Consider the following 18,924-nt stretch of genomic DNA (forward strand, 5'->3'; position numbering starts at 1 on the left):
ATTATTTCCTAAAAACTGAGTAAGTACGTGTGTCTCCCACTGTCTTCTGTGTATCATTGCTTGAATTTAAATAGTTTCAAGTTAAAATGTCAGCTAAATTAAAAACCACCTCAACCATTTTACCTGGCTCACAGTGTTTCTCATCTTCCCCGTATTTACAGTCTTCATGGCCATCACATTTCCATTTTGCTGAAATACACTGACCATTGGAACACTGGAACTGATCTTTGGAACAACTTGTTTCACAATTTCTCTGTCAAATCCAACACACGTAATCAAAATTAAAGCCATTAAAAAATGCTACAAACTCAAAAGACAGAGAACATCTTCATAGAAACTAGGATATTTCAAAACCATGTTTGTCACATACACGAGTCTCAGGTGGTCATACTTCCAGCCTGTAACTGTATAACATAATTATAATAATTTTCTCATTTCATTTGTCTCTGTGGGCCCTAATAAACCAGAGATAGAAAAAGAACATAAATTCCAAGATTTCATTGTATGAATTTAATTGCTGTCAGTGTATCATTCTTTAATAGATAGTTATGAGGTAATGGAATTCTAATAATTAGAGGTGATGATGAAGATTTGAGGGGGGGCAATAATGGGGTTGAATTATTTCTAAGAAACTATATCCAGTTTGCTGGGGCTATGGGTGGGGTTGTGGAAAGCATGTGAAACAAATAAGAATCCTAACACAAAAATGTTTTTCATTGGCAAGACTTCTAGAGTTTTTTTCCCCTTCTCTTCATCTCTTTTCCTCCACACTGGTCCTTTACAGCTTAGCTACTGTTCATAAATCTCTTCACTTCTGACATTTGTTGTTAAAGAACTGTGAAATGAGCTGTCACAATTGTCATTTCTGCTGGCCTGCACGCAGACTTTATTTGGAAGTCAAACAAGACAGCAGAGTTACCTTTGGGTTCATTTGATTCTTTATATGAGATAAATGAAAGATCCACCAGAAAGTTACCATCTCAGAATCTAAACACTGGTCAAATGGGTGCTCCAAGTTTTCTCTAGTACGACAATTTTTATTTTTACCAAACTGCACTTGCCTGATCCTGGTACAAATGGTGCAATACTCTCACAGCTTGTGGAATTCCAGGGTGTGAAGTGTGCTGCATTACAACTCATTATTTCTTCTCAGTTTTATCCCCATGTAAGAAAGAAGAGTTAACTTCCTAGATTTCTTTTCTTTCCTTTTTGTTGATGGCAGTTTCATTAGACCAGCTACTATATAATAAATTTTATTCTTCCTTTCTTTTCCCACATAATGAAAGTTTACCATTTATGAGGGATTTTCTTAGATAATAATGAAAGAAAATCAAGATTTACTTCCTGCACTTGATAGACACATGGACTCATATGAAAGACCAACATCTACTTCACATTTGCAATAAAAATACATTGATTGCCAAGATAAGTGAATATGGACCATTTAGAAAGATTTTCTACCTAAGAAATAGTTTTCAATATGTAAATGTAGTTTGAAATGTTGGGTATCTGAAGGCTAAGCCAGCTTACATGAATGATATAAAAGTCACTGGAGAAGGAAACCATGAATTGCCCATGAGAAAATTACTTCATGCACTTTTTTCACCACTCAGTTTCTGACTGGGACATGGTAATTATGCAATAAAAAATACTGAATGAATGAATGAAGTGGCACATATAGAAAACATTTAAATGAATATTAAGTAAAATGATTTTTACTTTTTTTATTTAAATTTATTTTAAGTGATGCATATAAACACAAAAATTATATATATCATGGGATACCATGTAGTGTTTCAATGCATACATATGTAGTATAATGTTCAAAATATAGTAATATCTATCTCAAGTATTTATCATTTTTAATAGTGAAAACTTTCAAAATATTTCCTTTTAGATTTTTGAAATGTATAGTTCATTATTATTATCTATAGTCACCCTATTATACAATAGCACACCAAACTTATGCTATCATCTAACTGTGACTTTTAACAATCTTTCGAGATCCCTTTCTTCCTCTTTCCAGTTTATGGTAGCCTCCACTCTGTTTTCAACTTCTGTGAGATTAATGTTTTTAGATACCATATATCAGTGAGATCATGCAGCAAACTTGTCTTTCTGTGACTCACTAATTTCACTTGCCATAATGATTCCCAGGTCTGTTCATATTTCATGCCACAAATTTCCTTACATTTTATGGCTGAATAGTATACCATTGTGTATATGTACCATATTTTCTCTATCCATGCATTGAAGTTGATGGATACTTCAATTCTTTCAATTTCTTGGCTTTTGTCAATAGTGTTGCAATGAACATAAGAGGGCAGATGACTCTTTAGCATACAGATTTTGTTTACAATGGATATATACCCAATGGGATTACTGGATCATACGGGTTATATTTTTAATTTTTTGAGGAACCTCCATACTGTTTTCCAAAACAACTGTACTAGTTGACGTTTGCACCAAGAGTGTGCAGGAATTCCTTTTATCTACATCTTTGTTAGCACCTTTGTCTTTGAATATTTTGATAACAGTTATTCTTACTGGGTGAGGTGATATCTCACTGTGGTTTCAATTTGTATTTCCCTGATGATTACTGATGCTAAGCCTTTTTTTCTTCAAATGCCTGTTGACTACTAGTATGACTTCTTTTAAGAAATGTCTACTTGAGACTATTTCTGATTTTTAAATTAGGTTATTTAAGTTTTTTTTTGTTTGTTTGTTTGTTTTTTTTTTTTGCTATAGCATCTTGGTGTTCCTTGTATCTTCTGGATATCAACTCATTTTCAGATGTATAAATTGAAAGTGTTTTCTTCACTTTGTAAGCTGTCTCTTCACTCTGTTTTTAATTCTTGTTGTACAAAAACATTTTAATTTGAAACAATCCCATTGGTCTAATTTTGCTCATTTACTGTGATATTGGAATCTTCTCCCTAAACAATTTTGCTCATTCCAAAGTCTTGAAGCATTTCCACTGCTTCTTCTACACTTTCATGGTTTGGGTCTTATATTTAAGTTGTTAATCCTTTTGAGTTGATTTTTTGAAATTGGTGAGAGATAGAGATCTAGTTCCATTCTTCTGCTTGTGAATATCAAAGTTTCCCAGTACCAGTTATAGAAAAAACTGTCCTTTCTACATTGTGGATTCTTGGCACCTTTGCCAAAACTCAGTTGGCTGAAGATGTGTGGGCTTACTTCCAGTCTTTCTGTTCTGTTTCATTGTTGTATATTGCTTATTTTATACTACCAATACCATGCTGTTTTGATTATTATAGCTTTGAAGTATATTTTGAAGTCAGATAGTGTAATGCTATCAACTATTTTTAGTGCTCAAGATAGTTTTGGCTATTTAGGGACTTATATAGTTCCATATAAATTTTTGGATTGCTTTTTATAGTTCTGTGAATAATGTCAGTGGTATTTTTGCAAAGATTGCATTGAATCTGTAGATTCATTCATGTCTCAATTTGTCATAGTCATTTGCCATTCTGATGCTAAAATTGCCTCTTTTGTCAGTGGAAGTCACTTTAAGTTTATCCCTGTACATAATAGACACCATCAAAAGTCTTACATCCTAATTTGCTAAGATGAGCTGCTCAGTTTCCTTCCTCAGACCTACAATTAAACATGTCTCATAGGATCCTTGTTTTCTTTAGTTGGATAATGGCTTTTAAAGGTCACTCTGTAAATAGTAGGAATAATCATTTCTGCTGCATTGTCAATTTGTCAGTATTAGAGGTAGGAATTACATATTTTCCAAAAGAGAAAGATAATCAATATCACATTCTGATAGTCATAAATTAAATGTAGGATTTTTACTTAATTTTTGATTTCTACATTTGTATTTCACTTTATTCTGAAATACCGGGTACTAGTGATGTTAACATAATTAAACACTTAAATGACCTTACATATGACTTTCAAATCAACAAAACATTATTACTAACAAGTGTATGAATGCAATTTAAGATGCTTTGACATTTTTGTACTTGCAATATATTATGTTAATGCAGAGACCAACAAGTATAATTTTAAGTCACTCATGAAAATATTTCTAAATATATGACAGAAAGATATATACTTGATGTAAAATTAGTTTGATTCAAGTTTTAATTTTTTTTTTTATTGCCATGACTGGATAATAACAAGGTAATTATATTATGAGTTCACGTTCATGCTAAAACTTCTTTTCAAAATTCTCTCAACTTTTGCTCTTAATACAAGCTTATCTTGTGTTCAGTTATGCTTTTTTCCCATTTTCTCAGTTCTCCTTTTTGTTTGTTTGCTTGCTTTATTGTTTGATTTTTATCAATTCAACCTGTGGCTCTAGACTTTTAAAATCTCTACCTATATTGTTAGCCACTTCATTTTGTATGAACTGTACTAAATGATTGTAAATACAGTCAAAAACCACTTTTTAAAGAGTTAATTTGATTCCTTTGTAGCATTATCATGAAAATGCCTGAGAATACAAATATATATTTAGCCATCAAAAACAAAAAGAAATACATTCAACAATTAACTTATGCCTTGAGAGAAACGCCATCTATAAAGATGACTACTTTGACTTGAATAAAATTTTGATAAAGGTTCAAATTAAAATAAGATTTTCATTTTGTTTGTATACCTTGCATACATACTAACATACATATGACATCACCAGCCTTAAGCAATATATCTTGACCTCTTGATGTTTCACAGATTGTATAAGCTGGTGAAACATATTAGAAACAAAACAAATGTCCATGACATGGATGAGTTACATTAAATATGGCTTACTGACTTGGTAATGTTAATATAATTTTTGAATGAATAGTTGCTAAGCAAATATGTGGGTTATCAGGTAGTCAGTGTCAAAATGTGTGCGGAGCCGGCAGGTCACGCCCCCGCCTCGCCACACGTTGAGCTAAGATGGCTCCTGCCAGATGTTGGCGGGCCTGGCTCTCCTGCACACGTAACTGTCAGACAACACCAGGTGTGTATCAAGCTAGATTGCGTGGTGCTTCATGACTGGCCTACTACGTTCCCTTGTTTGAGCTCTGGCGGGCGGACAAGTTTTGCCTTTGCGCGCTTTCCCCTGATTGGCTTTTGTACCTGATACTAACTGGGTTTATTCCCCTAATAAACAAGACTTGATCAGGCTTTTGTCTTGTCTCCATTTCTTGTGTCTCTTGTCTCTCCCAATCCCCGCTCCCCCCTCCAGGTTCCCGTTGCTGTCCTGCGGGTCGGGACAAAAATGTATAGCTTCACTGTGGAATTTTAAAAAAAGTATTTTGATTTTTGTGTTGTGAATAATCTGCAAGTGGAAGCACTATTTTTCAACTTCTCAAGACCTTTGCAACCTTGAGGTTTAGGTTTTGTCGGCCTTCATGTGAGAAGTTATATAGATATTTGTTTCCAAAATCTAAGTTCCTAAGTGTGATTAGGGTTACTTTCCCAGAATGGTGAGAGAAAAATTTGTCCAGTCCTGGTAAAAATGGCTAATGACTGAGAAAGAACTTGTTTATGGGGTTCTTATAAATATTATAGATGCAGTATTCCCCAAAGAGGAAGAAAATCAGTAGGTGCCTGGGGAAGTTGGACCTAAAATGCGGAAGCCTCTGAAGCTACACGGAGGATCCTCCTCAGTCTCCATTCAGTAAGACAACCTTTATGAGTGGCAGGTACATATGTTTGCCAACCAAAGTGGCAGAGCTCTAGGGAGTCACTGTACTGTACAAATCACAGTGTCCACTGAGGATTTAAAAACCTCTTTTTTCCTTGGACTTGACTGTGCAAGCCCTGGGTTGTTGACATCCAAGTAAGCAGAAAATCCATAAAAGTAACTTTTTGTTGACTTCTGTTTGATAATGAAAAGAGAAAGCTTGGAGAATTGATTGAGAAAAACATATAATCATGTGTCATTGTTTGCTTATTAAAATATCATGGAATAATGATCTGAAATATAAGCATATAAATGTTAACACAATCAAGTTTGCAGAATTATACAGAGAAATTCTAAACTTTTCACCTAAAGCTATATATACATAGGCTTTATTATAGATGGATTGTGATTCACCACCTCAGCAAAACTCAAATTGTGGTTTCAAAAAATTGATGACCCGCACCAAAGCCTGTAAGACTATATCTATTGAAGAAAGAGACTTGGGAGAAGAAAGTGTTTAAAATGCATAAAATATTAGTCCTGACTATAAATACTTCAGGAAGTGTATGAACAAATTCACAGATGGCAAGGGCATCAGCTACAGGGAATAGGGTTTCCAAACATCCTATTCCCAACACAGTCATTCACCAGTTGAGGTAAAACAGACTCTAAAATTAACTGTCAATAGTATCACAAGAATTATTCCCTGTGCTGGTGTGTGCAGCACAGCACATGGATTAATACTTATCTCAATGTGTCAGAAGCAAAGCGCATTTCAGAGCTGTCCTAGGTCACACTCATCAGACTGAATAATTATGATTATAAATGTGGTTCTAAAGAACTGTTTTCTTTTCCATTTGAGTTCGCAGGGATGCCTACCTCATCAGAGCCATCTGCACAGTCAAAATCTCCATCACACCAGAACCTTGAAGAAACACAGTCCCCATTGGCACAGAGAAAATCTTTCAATGTACAGGTCTGTGGCTCTGGGGACAGAAGAATAGCATAAGATTATTCTATTATATGTGACTGCATTCCAAAATTTATATGACACTCAACATGAGGAAGCATTAAAGAATGAAAATGAGGTTAGCCAAGCAGAACCAATAAATTGTTTAGGAAAAATTTTCATGAAGCATCTATGGTACATAATATAATGATTTTTCAAATTTATTTGTAAAGTCATAAATAGAAAGTGGCTTTACAGAAATAAATTGACAAAAAAGACAGAAGATATATCACCTGCTGTTTAAAAGACAAAAATCTGCATGTTGTCATACTATAGCAATGATGTTTTTTCAGTTAAAGTTCTAAGTCATTTAATGGATTTGTCTATTTTTGACTCGTTGCATCTATCAATCTGTTTGTTAAGTGGGAAGTGAATCTAGATTTTGGTTCTTGACTATTTATTATGTATCCCAGTGATTTTTTAATTATTCAAATGTGGCACCAGAAAATCCAGAGATCATGGGACAAGAAGGGTAAATGAGAATATTATTGGACGTGGGTAGGTGGGTAAGGGTAATAAGGTCCAAAGGAAACTATTTTCTTTGAAAATTGCCTAAATGTTTATGCATTTGTTTACTTTTGCTCTGTATTATTTACCTATTGCTATAGATGATTTGCTAGTCATTCATTTACTTAAATTTTACCATATTACATGCATTACATAAACCTAATAGTATGAATCACTACTTGGCTTAATTCCTAAGTGGAATATTCTTTGGACACTGACATACGATTTCAGAAATTGCTCCTCCAGGATTGACATGACCACTGGATATCATCTCTTGTTAGACTGATAAACAGCATGATGAAAAATGACCCCTTCTTGTTTTCTCTATTAATTATATTTACAGTTGTGCCACACACAATATCCAGGTGAGGGAAGAATAAGAAACAGTCATTAGATTTAAGACTCAGTCATTAGATTTAAGATTTAAGACACTCAAATGAAGACTAATCTTCTGAATAAGTACTGTGAACAATTCAGTCTGCATTTGGATATTGATGTGTATAATTTACTTAGTTTCTATACTATAAGGTAGCATCTTCATTGTTTGATATCATGGAGGCTCCTGCATTATTATATTTAAAAAGCCCTTTGAGAACATTTGGAGAACTGTGGGCAATGTAATATGTTTCAGAGAGCAATTTGTTCTTCTCTGGGACTTTGTTTTAAAATGTGACTTTCAGGCTAGAAATATAATGAGATGCCATTCAGTATAAAGGGAAAAAGCTACTAAATAGGTGAGTTCTCTGATGTCTCTACACTCCTGTCTAGTGAACATGACAACAGACATTTCCCCTTTTGGTTTTTGTATTGTATTCCCATATATCACATCTTAACCTTTAAAATGACTTTGTTCATAATAATACTACTAATTAGTACAATAAGTACTACAGGCTGCTAATTACTTATTTGTTGTTGGGCACTAGGCAAGGTTACTGCCAAGTACTTAAATTAACTCACCAATGAATCATCCTCATAACAACTCTGTAAGTATGTGTTATTGCTGTGCCTGTTTTAGCTGAGTAAATTGAGGCACAGAGAGGATAAGAAATGTTCTCCAATCACCCAGCAAGAAGAAGAGCTGGTATTGAGCTTGAATCAAAACAACTGCACACTACAGCCTGTGCTTTTTTACTAGGTTATATTGTTGTCTCCCATACAACTAAGGAAGTAATATGTGCTCATATATCACAGAGAAAGCCCCAAGAAGCTGAGTTACTTATCTAAAGCATATACCTAGCAATGTCTATTTTACTTAATAATAATGAGAAAGCTCTCATGCTCTTATCATTAGTCCACACTGAAGTGACTTCCCCTTCCTGTCTTTGTAGATATGCGCAATTTCATTTCTAGGAAAAACAAATGAGAGTGAAATATGTGCCAGTTATTTAACAATGAAAAATGATAACCAAAAATGTGTTCATTTAAGGAATAAAGAGTAAGTACATTTAAAACATACCATACTGAAATGCTCAAAATCAGCTAAAGAAACATTGGATTTCTTGGGTATGAGGGTTATCTGAATGGAATTCTTTCTCCAATGTCCTAATTTTTGAATATTGAAAGACAACTGTTTATCATGTGATAAATGGCAATGATTTCACAAGCTCTGACAAATTTTACTATATGGAGGGTTGGAAGTTGCTGATGCGAGATTTAAAAAGTTATGTAGCCAGTTTTTAGCAGCATTTACCAAATATTTTCATAGAGAATTTGTTCCATAGGGACTTTTTCCGAACATTATCAATTATTCTGTTATATGACAGATATGGGCAGGGCATATAATTTGCTGGGAAAAGATTTTTCAGTGCAAATGGAACTTCTGCATGCTTCTATCATGCTTTAAAAATGATCAACAAACCTACATATGAATAATAATCATGAATTACTTAATTTTTACATTCACGAATTCCATCAAAGAATGAGGGAGCTAATCTATTGTCAACCTTCATCTACATCCCTTGCAATTTGTGCCACTAAATAGCTTAAAAAGTAACTCTTTCTTAATGAAATATAACTTAGAAGGAAGATCCTGAATAATTCTTTCCTATTATTATTTATCTTACCTTTGATCTTCTTCATATAAAGAAAAACTAACTTTAAGATTTTAGCATAAAAGTGAACATTTTTATTACACAGACAACAAAACTACAGAAAGATGACTATAACTGAAAACTAACCCATCTGGAACACAAACTACATTGTTACTTTCATCCTACTATTTCTCAAATGCTGTTCCCACACTAATTTTCTCTCCTATTACCTGTAAACAGACCAAAAGTGGATGGGGAACCCCGCAATGAACAATTAACCCAATTAATCAAGGTCTCCATAAACCTCATCTAGACAGGCAGACAGACAACAAAGAAGCTTCTGCAGGGCATGCTTTTATGTTTTGGAAGACTAATTTCATTTCTATAATATGACTAAAATATAGGGACATCATATGGTCTAGTCACTTCCATCAATACCAATGAGGGCAATAACATACAGCCTCATTATTGAAAAGAAATGTGGAAAACATCTTGCACAAAACTGAAGAAACGGAACTAAATGTGACTTTCAAAACCATGGAGTTAGCCACAGAGCAGTAAGCCATTTGGAGTCATATTCTCCACTGCCTAGATTATCATAAACCATTAATAATAAGTTGAAAAATAATATGAATATGGTATAAACAACTGAGGATAACGTTTAGAATATATTTAGTATAAATGACATCATATACAAATAACACTGTTATATAAATTCAGTGTTGAAAGTACTAGAATTTCAGATAAGGCAGAAGCAGCTTGTCACCATATAAACCTTAATATAGTTGATCAAATTACTTGATCCATAAGACTTTTAGTTACTTCTTAGGGCAGATATAAACCAATTTATTTTGCACTCAATTACTTAGAAAGCACACCTGCCATATATTTTACTTTTGTTGATAAAAATAAATTAGATGGTGAAATTTCTCAGGCAGTTCCAAATATTTGAACCATATTAAAAATAACCCCAATGAAAATAAAATATTCTTGTTTTAAAAGCAGAAATCATTGCTAAAGTAAGTGTCCCTGCTGAACATTAAACCAGGAAGATGATCAGCAGATGATAATGGAATGACAATGGATTAATTATCCCATGTAAATATAAAAATGTAGAAAGCATATTACATTAAAAATATAGCTGGCAATTAATTGCTCCACTACCATTTGAACTCTTGCCATGCCTGTGACAGGAATATTTCCAACACAATTTGGAAAGAAAATCCATGAAATCAGATTCATAAACAAAGTAGAAAAGTGACTTTAAAAATATGTCACTGTGCTTTTTAAAAATAAGGTTGATTTATTATCTCTTCTTTATAATAGCCAACAAATACTGACAAATGTAACCTAAAGTGTATGATACTAGCCAATAATGTTTAGAAAATATGATGACAAACCAGTGTTCACACATATGAAATTGTAAATTATACCATATATCGATAGATATCTATATGTACAAAGTGTGGAGTGTGTATATATACATTAATAGTTGCTTCAATAGATAAGAAAAATTGGGAATATATATTTTATACTGGGGATTGAATCCACAGTTGCCTTACTACTGAGGAACATCCCAAGTCCTCTTTATTATTTTTTAATTTGGGGGAAGGATTTGAAACATATTTTGTTTTATTTGGTCACATTGTATGTAGAAGATCCTTTATTAGTCATGAAATGAATTTCACATCAATATAAGGCATTGCCCACTTCCATTAGTGATACAGTGTCTCACTGAGTTGCCAAGACTGGCATCGAGCTTGCCATCATCCTTTCAGCCTCGTGTGCACCTGAGCCACTGTGGCCAGCTGTTCATGGCACTTTAATATAACAACAGTATTTATTCCAAGGCTGACCTCTATATTACTCATCTCTTGCTGATTATTCATTCTTCATTGACAGTTTTTGCCTATGTAGAATTGCTGGCATTTTCAATATTTAAATCTTCCCATTTCTTCTGGTCAACTCAGGAGAGTATCTTCAAACACTAAAAACTTTAAAAGCGTCTCAATTATCTATATCCACAGACTCTCCCTCATATGTATCCTTATACGTTGAACATGTTAATATGCTCTTATACTTGTCTTTACATTCTCCTAGACTTGCCTCACATGTTGAACATGGTAACATAGTCACACATGTATATGCCTTTCACCTCTCTAGGTCACTCTGTAACATAATTCATTTTTATTCACTATCATCTTTCTTCTGCCACTTCATCAATATTATTTAATTAGGCAAAAGGCTCAGAGTGACATAATTTGGTACTTTGTCTTGCAGTGCTTGGTACTGAACCACTTCCCTTGCTTATTTTAAGGACTCTGTGGCGTCAATGATTTATCACTGTTGCCACAGTGACGAGAGTCAGTGTTCTCTCTCCTTCCTTTGCTGTGCAAAAGCTGACTTTCAGATATGAACACAATGGCACTCAGTCACTTAAGAAACACCAGCCACTCAGAGGAAGACTATCCCAACTTCTTTTTCTTTATTTCATATAGCTGTAGTCTTCATGCAATTTCAGCCACTCCCTTGAATAAATTCTACAGGCATAATCCTCCAATGAGTCCCTCCTTCCCACCTTATGTTCTCAATATCCTTCCAAGGGCTTTTGTTTTCAGGTATCTAAATGATGATAAACACTACACCTAGTAGACACAATCTAAATAGGGATCTGTATGTATAAGCCCAATATATAAACAAAGAATGTACATTATGATTTCTTAAACTGATTTATTCTCCTATTACTACCACCCTCACCCAGTTGAACTTCTATCTAAATAACTGGACAGATCTGAGAACCTACTATATAAAGTTTTCTTTTAATTGGTGACCAAAGAAATCTGAAACACCCTAATAACTCCCTGCAATGTTTTCTAATGACTATGGCTGGGACATATCTGTGTGAAGAGGGAATTATAAAGATTCCCATATTTAGAGTAGTCTGTTATCAAAATGATGCATATATTTAATGTACTTGCTTCTCAAACATAGGTCATATTAATCTTTGAAAGCTATTCAAGATACTATTTCATAGTTTGCAAGCTGTATATCCAAGTACTTTATTAAAACTTTCATTCTACTAATTACATGCCTTAAAATATAATGTTTTCCTATTTAGATTTAGTCCCCTGCCTCCTGGGAAATGAGTGCCCTTAGTTCTATGAGATATCTGCAAGAGCAGACATTACTAGTATTAGTCTAATCATACACTTGAAAGTATCAAAATATAAATATTCAATACATGGAATTTGATTATTATTTTAAATGTGGCTATACTGCTTTGTTTACACAATAGAATATAAAAGTGTTGATAAGAAATATATTCAGAAATTAAGATATTAAATGCTAGAATACAGAAACATTATTGAAATTTTACATAGTACCATGTTTTTTTAGAAAACAATTGAATAATTATTGTTTTTTAAATTTATTACGTAAAAATGCAGGAGGCAGATGATAATAATGTTATTCCATTTTCAGGGATAAGCATGCTGAATAAATATGATGTTCACCACTCCAGAGAGAATAAATGATAATTCACTGAAAGATGCTCTTGGGTGAATTTGTACTGTAAAAGGATTGGAGACTGAAATGAAATGTGTACCATCCGTTAAAGAATGAGATGTTTTGTACCGTCTCCCTATCGTTCAGCTCATTGTATGAACTAGCACCAAGGGCTTCCTTCATTGCATACTAATGGGTTGCATTAAACCTCATGATACTTTAATACCAATTCTGCAGATTGGAAGAAAATAACTCTCAGGATGAGCATTTCAGTAATTCTACCCTTTGAGATTCAGGTCAATTTAGTCTGAATATTCTTGTCCAAATGTGAATATATGTATAAAAATCTGAGCTGCAGGACAGAGAGTTTCAAATTTTACCTTATCTGAAATAAAAACTGCCATCTTGCTTATTGAATGAGCTGTCAAACTTGCAATGTTATTAGGTGGAAGTTACTTACTACAGTTTTCTTCATCGGAATTATCACTGCAGTCATTTTGACTATCACACCGCCAGTGATCAGGAATACAGTTGTTGTTTTTACACTGGAATTCATGAGGTCCACAGGTCTTTTTATCTGTAGTGGAAAGAACCAAAGTGTGCATCATTAATTTCAATGAAGACATTCCTCATGATAATCTGACTGCCATACCAAATCCATGGCATATAACATTTCCTAAGACCTTGGTTCCATGACAAACTGAGAAACATTGCTGGGGAAAGTGAAGGCAAGTACTTAGTAAAATTCATCTTTTTGTCTTTTTGTCAGATTTTATGTTGTTATTGGTCATGTTTTCATCACAGACTAATTACACAAAGGATTAGAATTCCCAAGCAAAGTCAACACAAATTGGTCAAAAAAATAAAAATTAAAATTATCCCAAAACATCCTTTTCAGGATACTCCCCCTACTTCTGCTATGAAGTAACAAAAAATATATTATTAATCAAACTCTGAGAATGACATCTTATCTTCCTTCCCAAGGAGCTCTTGCTCATATTTTTACTTATGGATAGTTATTCCTTTAAAATCCTGACCACTATCCCCTTATAAAGTCATATATTGATAAATGCTGAGCATGTCTTAGGCAAAATACTTAGGATGAGAAGTGCTGAAGATTTCAATTATTTTTCAGATTTTACAATATTTGTATACACATAATGAGATATATTTGGAATATGACACAAGAGTAAATACAAAAATTTATTTATCTGCATGTACATATTATACACATAGCTCAAATCTAATTTTATGCAATATTTCTAGTATGCTTATGTTTTCACTGAGACACATCACATGTAGTCAGGTGTGAAATTTTGCATTTATGCCATGGATTTGGCACTCAAAAGTTTTTGTTTGGGAACATTTCAGATTTTGAATATTTAGATTAAGATGCCCAACCTGTAATAATGTTTTACATGTGTATACAAAGCTTGAATATTAATAATGTGCAATTTCATATGAAACTTTAAATAATACCATGGAGTATGAGGAGTAGTAACTAATCTCTTTACTGATAATAAAGCAGAAAACTTTTCAAGTGTAGGAATTTGATGAATTTTCACTACTAAGAGATGGCACAACCAACATGTTAAAAAATGTCCTTTTACTATCAATTTAGTGTTCTTTACAAAAAAAGAATGTAATTTATCTCAATATGAGCAATTAGAATTAGAACATAAGCAATATGAAATTATTTTAGGCTTAAATCAGATATTTCCAAATTTTTTAAAGCATAATAGCTAATTAATGTAGTCTGATGCAGTGCTTCTTAAATCTTCATGTGCATACATATACCTCACTTGGGAAGTTTGCTATAATGGAGACTGTGATTTAGAAGAAATTCTGAATTTCCATAAACTGTTGATAACATTGAACTTATTGAACTTAGTCTACAAATCACATTGATCTAAAGAATTAAGACATCATGTATTCAGTAGCATAAAAATTATAAAATTATAAACTTCAATGCAAAATGCCATATACATTTCACTTTATTTTACTTGAGTCAACTCCTTCTCAGCCATATTAGAGATGAACATTTACGTGCTCAGTCTAGTAAAATAAACTAACAATAGGAGAAGGTATGTTCTTTGGTGGTAGTTATTATTCTGTGCTCCAAAATGCATCTTATAGAATTCAAAATCAAATAAGATAAAGAAATAAAAGCTTTTTAGGTATACTAATGAAACTAAAATAATGAGGATTTAGCCTTGCTCTTGGCTAAGCATTTTCAGAAACATGATAACACTCCTTTCCCATAATATCTTTAAAAAGTTTTATTACCTTTATTTAAACAAAGAAGGAAAAGAAGTATCAAAAAGTTTAAGTAATTTTTCTAATTTTACAAAAGTGATGACTTCAAATGCATTTTTCTACTAAACAGAAACAAAAACAAACAAACAAAAAAGTATTGCCTGTATTTACTTTCTTTCCTTTGTTCCTGCCTGCCTGCTAATGATTACTCAGAACTCTCCTGTAGGATATGCTGTGTTTTGATATACTATATGGCCTGTGTTTTATCTAGCTTTATATTTAAAGATTAAAATAAAATCTGCCAAAGTTCTGTGACACGGGGTACATCTTAGTCAAAAAAAGAAATGTTATAATACTTGGGAAAACAGAATTTGGTTTGGAATGATATGGATGGTTATTTCATTTTGAAAATCAAAAAAGCAAAAAAAAAAAAAAAAAACACTGAAACCACTGTTCTGTATAAGTATTAGTTTTATTTATTCCTTATCATGTGTTGCTTATATTATTTTTAGATAGTTTTTAAAATTGAGAATCTAAAAGTGTAAGAAAGATCAGATTCTGTTGAGAATAGAAAATGTGACCTAGTAATACAGTTGCAGCCCAAGCAAAGAAATCCTCCCTGACTGCAAAAGGTTACCCATTTTTATTGAGTATGAACTTAATAGGTGGCTTTTAGAATTTTAAAAATATTTCTTCTACTTTTTTTATAAGAAAACATTCCTATAATACTTTGTACTTGAAAGAGATATGCACATATTTCTTAAAAAGAACAAGTTAAGGTTTGTTGCTAAAATTTCCTCTTGAGGCATGCAGAAACAATGATGGGGAAGGTTAATTGCCATATATAAGTCTATACAGATTTGTTTCCAAGTTATCTAACTTCATTAATGTGATTACATGTAACACTTACAAACTATATAGCCTTGTTCTGCATTTCAAATATCCCTTGAGAATGTGTATGTATACATATATGTATAAATATATAATATATGCAATTATAAGAAAAACTATATGAATAAGGTCTAAAATAGTTGATTTCAAATTGCTATACAATTGCTATACAATTTGGGAAACTTTGAAAAATTATTTTGCCCAGGTCACATTCCATATCAATGAACTCACACACTCTGGGTGGGAACCAGACATCAGTTTATATTAAATCTAGTCTAGTGATTCCAATGAGCAGTGAAGATTGAAAATCACTGGGCCAAAAAACTGATTGTGAAACAGAACATGTACTCTAGAGTAATTGTTCTCAAATGCTCACAATATGTAGTTTTTTATATTAACTCATGTTGCTAAATAGCATTAGAAAAATGTACTATTCCACTTTTAGCATTATAAATATGAAGAAAGTAAATACAGCATTGTAAAACTTGTTTTCGTGAATGTTTTCACATGAATTACAGTTTCTGGAACAAATCTGATTCTCCCAGGAAGGTGCGTGAGGGACTTTCAAAGTAGACAACTAACTGTATGTAGTAAGTGTGTGTGTGTTGCAGTAGTACTGGTTGACTAGGCATGGGGTATGTCTGAAAAGTATCCGGTGACAGTGTTGTCTCTGAGAGGAGTTATAGAAGTGCCCTGGTGGTGGCAGAGAAACTTAAGTTTTTCTCTCTATCCTAGTCATAGGGATGGTCTCCTGACAATATTCATCAGTAAGGGAGGCAGCTTCTGCAGAGAGTTAGCACAAGTAAGTCCCACAGTTACAGACAGACATGGGCCCTGTATCCTGTGTCCTGGCACCCAGCAGAAACAGTCAGGAGTAGAGAAAGATGGTGGAGTGGAGGGAGCAAGCATTGCCGGGCAGCTCCTTGACATCTGTCCTACAAAGGAATACACTGAAACTTAAATTCTAAAAAAAATTTTTTTAGATATGCAAATTTAATTAACTAGACATACCAAATAATAAAGAAGGAAAGCAGTGGTTTTGCCATGCCAATGCGGCCTCCAGTGGTAGTTGAGAGAGTAGTACAGACAGATAAGGGGCAAAGCGTGATAGATAAAGGGAGGAAGATGGAGGAGAGGCAAGAGTTCAAGGAGGAAGAGGATGACTGACTTGGAGAAACCTGTGAATTATAGAGGTAGGCTGACTTTAATGAACTTAGAGTCAGTGGGGGGTTAGCTTAGTGCAAACAAATCTAGGACTGGCTCCCCTCCCCATAGGAAAAAAACCCTGGGCCGTGAAACCTGCTGCTCAACTCCCCAGGAAAAACCCACAACAGCTGCACTCTGCTGTTTAGGCAAGAAAGCTGCCCCAGTGTTCCATGTTCCCAGTAGCCCCACTGTGGCATGCTCACCCCAGCTTCTGACATGGAGAAGAGCCAGAGTGCTCCAGTGCCTCCCCCCAATCCCTTGTGACGACACTCACATCTCAGAGAGAGAGGGACCATATCACCTTGGCCTCAGAGCTCCTCAGGAGTAAAGGGTCCATTAAGCCCAACCCAGCATAGCTCCTCTGGGCAAAGGGAACCAGTGCATCCCTCAACCACCTTGGGCTTAAAGCTCCTCAGGGCAAAGGGGTCAGCATTCTTAAGTTCTGGCCCAGGTTCAGAGCTCCTCAGAGGACTGGCTTGTCCATCAGCTGTCTGGCTCCAGAACATCTCAGGGGAGAGCAATCTGAACACTTGCCTGAGGCAACTACCAGCAGAGAGTAGATGGAGAATGAGATCCCCTGCAAGAAGCTTAAAAAAATAATAATAATCCCCAGAAAACCCCTGACCAAAGAAACTGAATTAGGCACTTTTTTTTTTTTTTTTTTAACATGGACCATTCAGCTTCAGACCCTAAGAAAGAAAGTCCACATTCCTGCAGGTGTTACAAAGGTCACACAGGAACATGTGCATTGTAAGGCAAATATCTGGTACCTCGTATTCATACAGGTGAAGCTGAAACCAGTGGAGATTTTATCCCTATGCCCCAAATCAGATTTTACCAGACACACTAGAGATCTGAACAGGGCAGAAACTGGCATCCCCACCTCAACTGAAATAGAAGGAAAGGATTAACCCTCAGCCATCCACCCACAGAATTCCAAAGTTTGGTAAACTCAAAGTCTCAATTACTTGAATCTTCAGTTTAGAACTCAAACAACCTTAGCCACAGAAAAATACAATTTGTCAATACTCAAATAGTGCTAACCCACCATATACTGAATTATGTGACTGGACACAGATCTACTACAACCATCTGGGACACCTAGCCACAAAGGTGGGCAGCTAAGTGAGGAATACAAATTTGTCCATGCTACACAATCTCCAACACTTGACCCAAGAAAATAGGAAGAATGAGCATCCATCCCTGCCAGTAATCTTGACTACCCCAGCAGAAAGAAACTTTTTATTTCTCAGTAAGATTTTTTTTTTGTTTTTCTTTTCTCCTTTTTTCTATTTTTCTGTATTTTCTTTTTTCTGTTTATTATTTTTTGGTTATAACACATTTACTTTAGGTTTTTCTTTTAAATTATAACTGTAAAAAAAATTTTACCCAAATATCACTTCATCATATAATATTATTTTTCACTTTTTTCCACTGTGCATAATTTTGTGTGCATGAATGTGTGTGTATGTTTAAGTGTGTGTACTCATTGTGCAGAAAAGTTCTAAGAAAATATAGGTGACAATTAGGACTACAGATGTCAAAGGAGACACTGAACAATTATTTTAAAATTTATATTTTTGTCACCGTCATTAGTGTTCTTTGTGGCTCCCAGTCCCACTAAGAGGAACTGCAATGTCATAGGGATACGTAAAGTTTCTAGAGTGGAAACCCTGCTGCCAAAAAAGAGTCACAATTCAGTCAAGCAACATGGAACCTCACTCCACAATTGGTTCAATTCTGTCTGAGCCTAAATATTACTTCAATTCATAGAATTGGGGATATGAAAACCCCAAACCAAAAACCAATTAGAAGGGAACATCAGGTCCTCTTTTCACTGCTGTGACCAAACGACCTGACAAGCAGAATTAGAG

At 34.1% G+C, this 18,924-nt stretch overlaps 1 protein-coding gene across 1 annotated transcript in view; it reads right to left on the reverse strand.

Annotated features, from left to right (window-relative positions):
- Lrp1b (LDL receptor related protein 1B) overlaps positions 1 to 18,924 on the reverse strand; it is a 1,852,169-nt gene that overhangs the window by 130,353 nt on the left and 1,702,892 nt on the right. The window contains 3 exon segments of the mRNA XM_047543195.1: positions 124 to 253; positions 6,527 to 6,633; positions 13,158 to 13,274. Of these exon segments, the coding sequence (XP_047399151.1) occupies positions 124 to 253; positions 6,527 to 6,633; positions 13,158 to 13,274 (354 nt within the window).

This window comes from Sciurus carolinensis, chromosome 3, assembly GCF_902686445.1.
Source record: "Sciurus carolinensis chromosome 3, mSciCar1.2, whole genome shotgun sequence".
Lineage (NCBI taxonomy): Eukaryota > Metazoa > Chordata > Mammalia > Rodentia > Sciuridae > Sciurus > Sciurus carolinensis.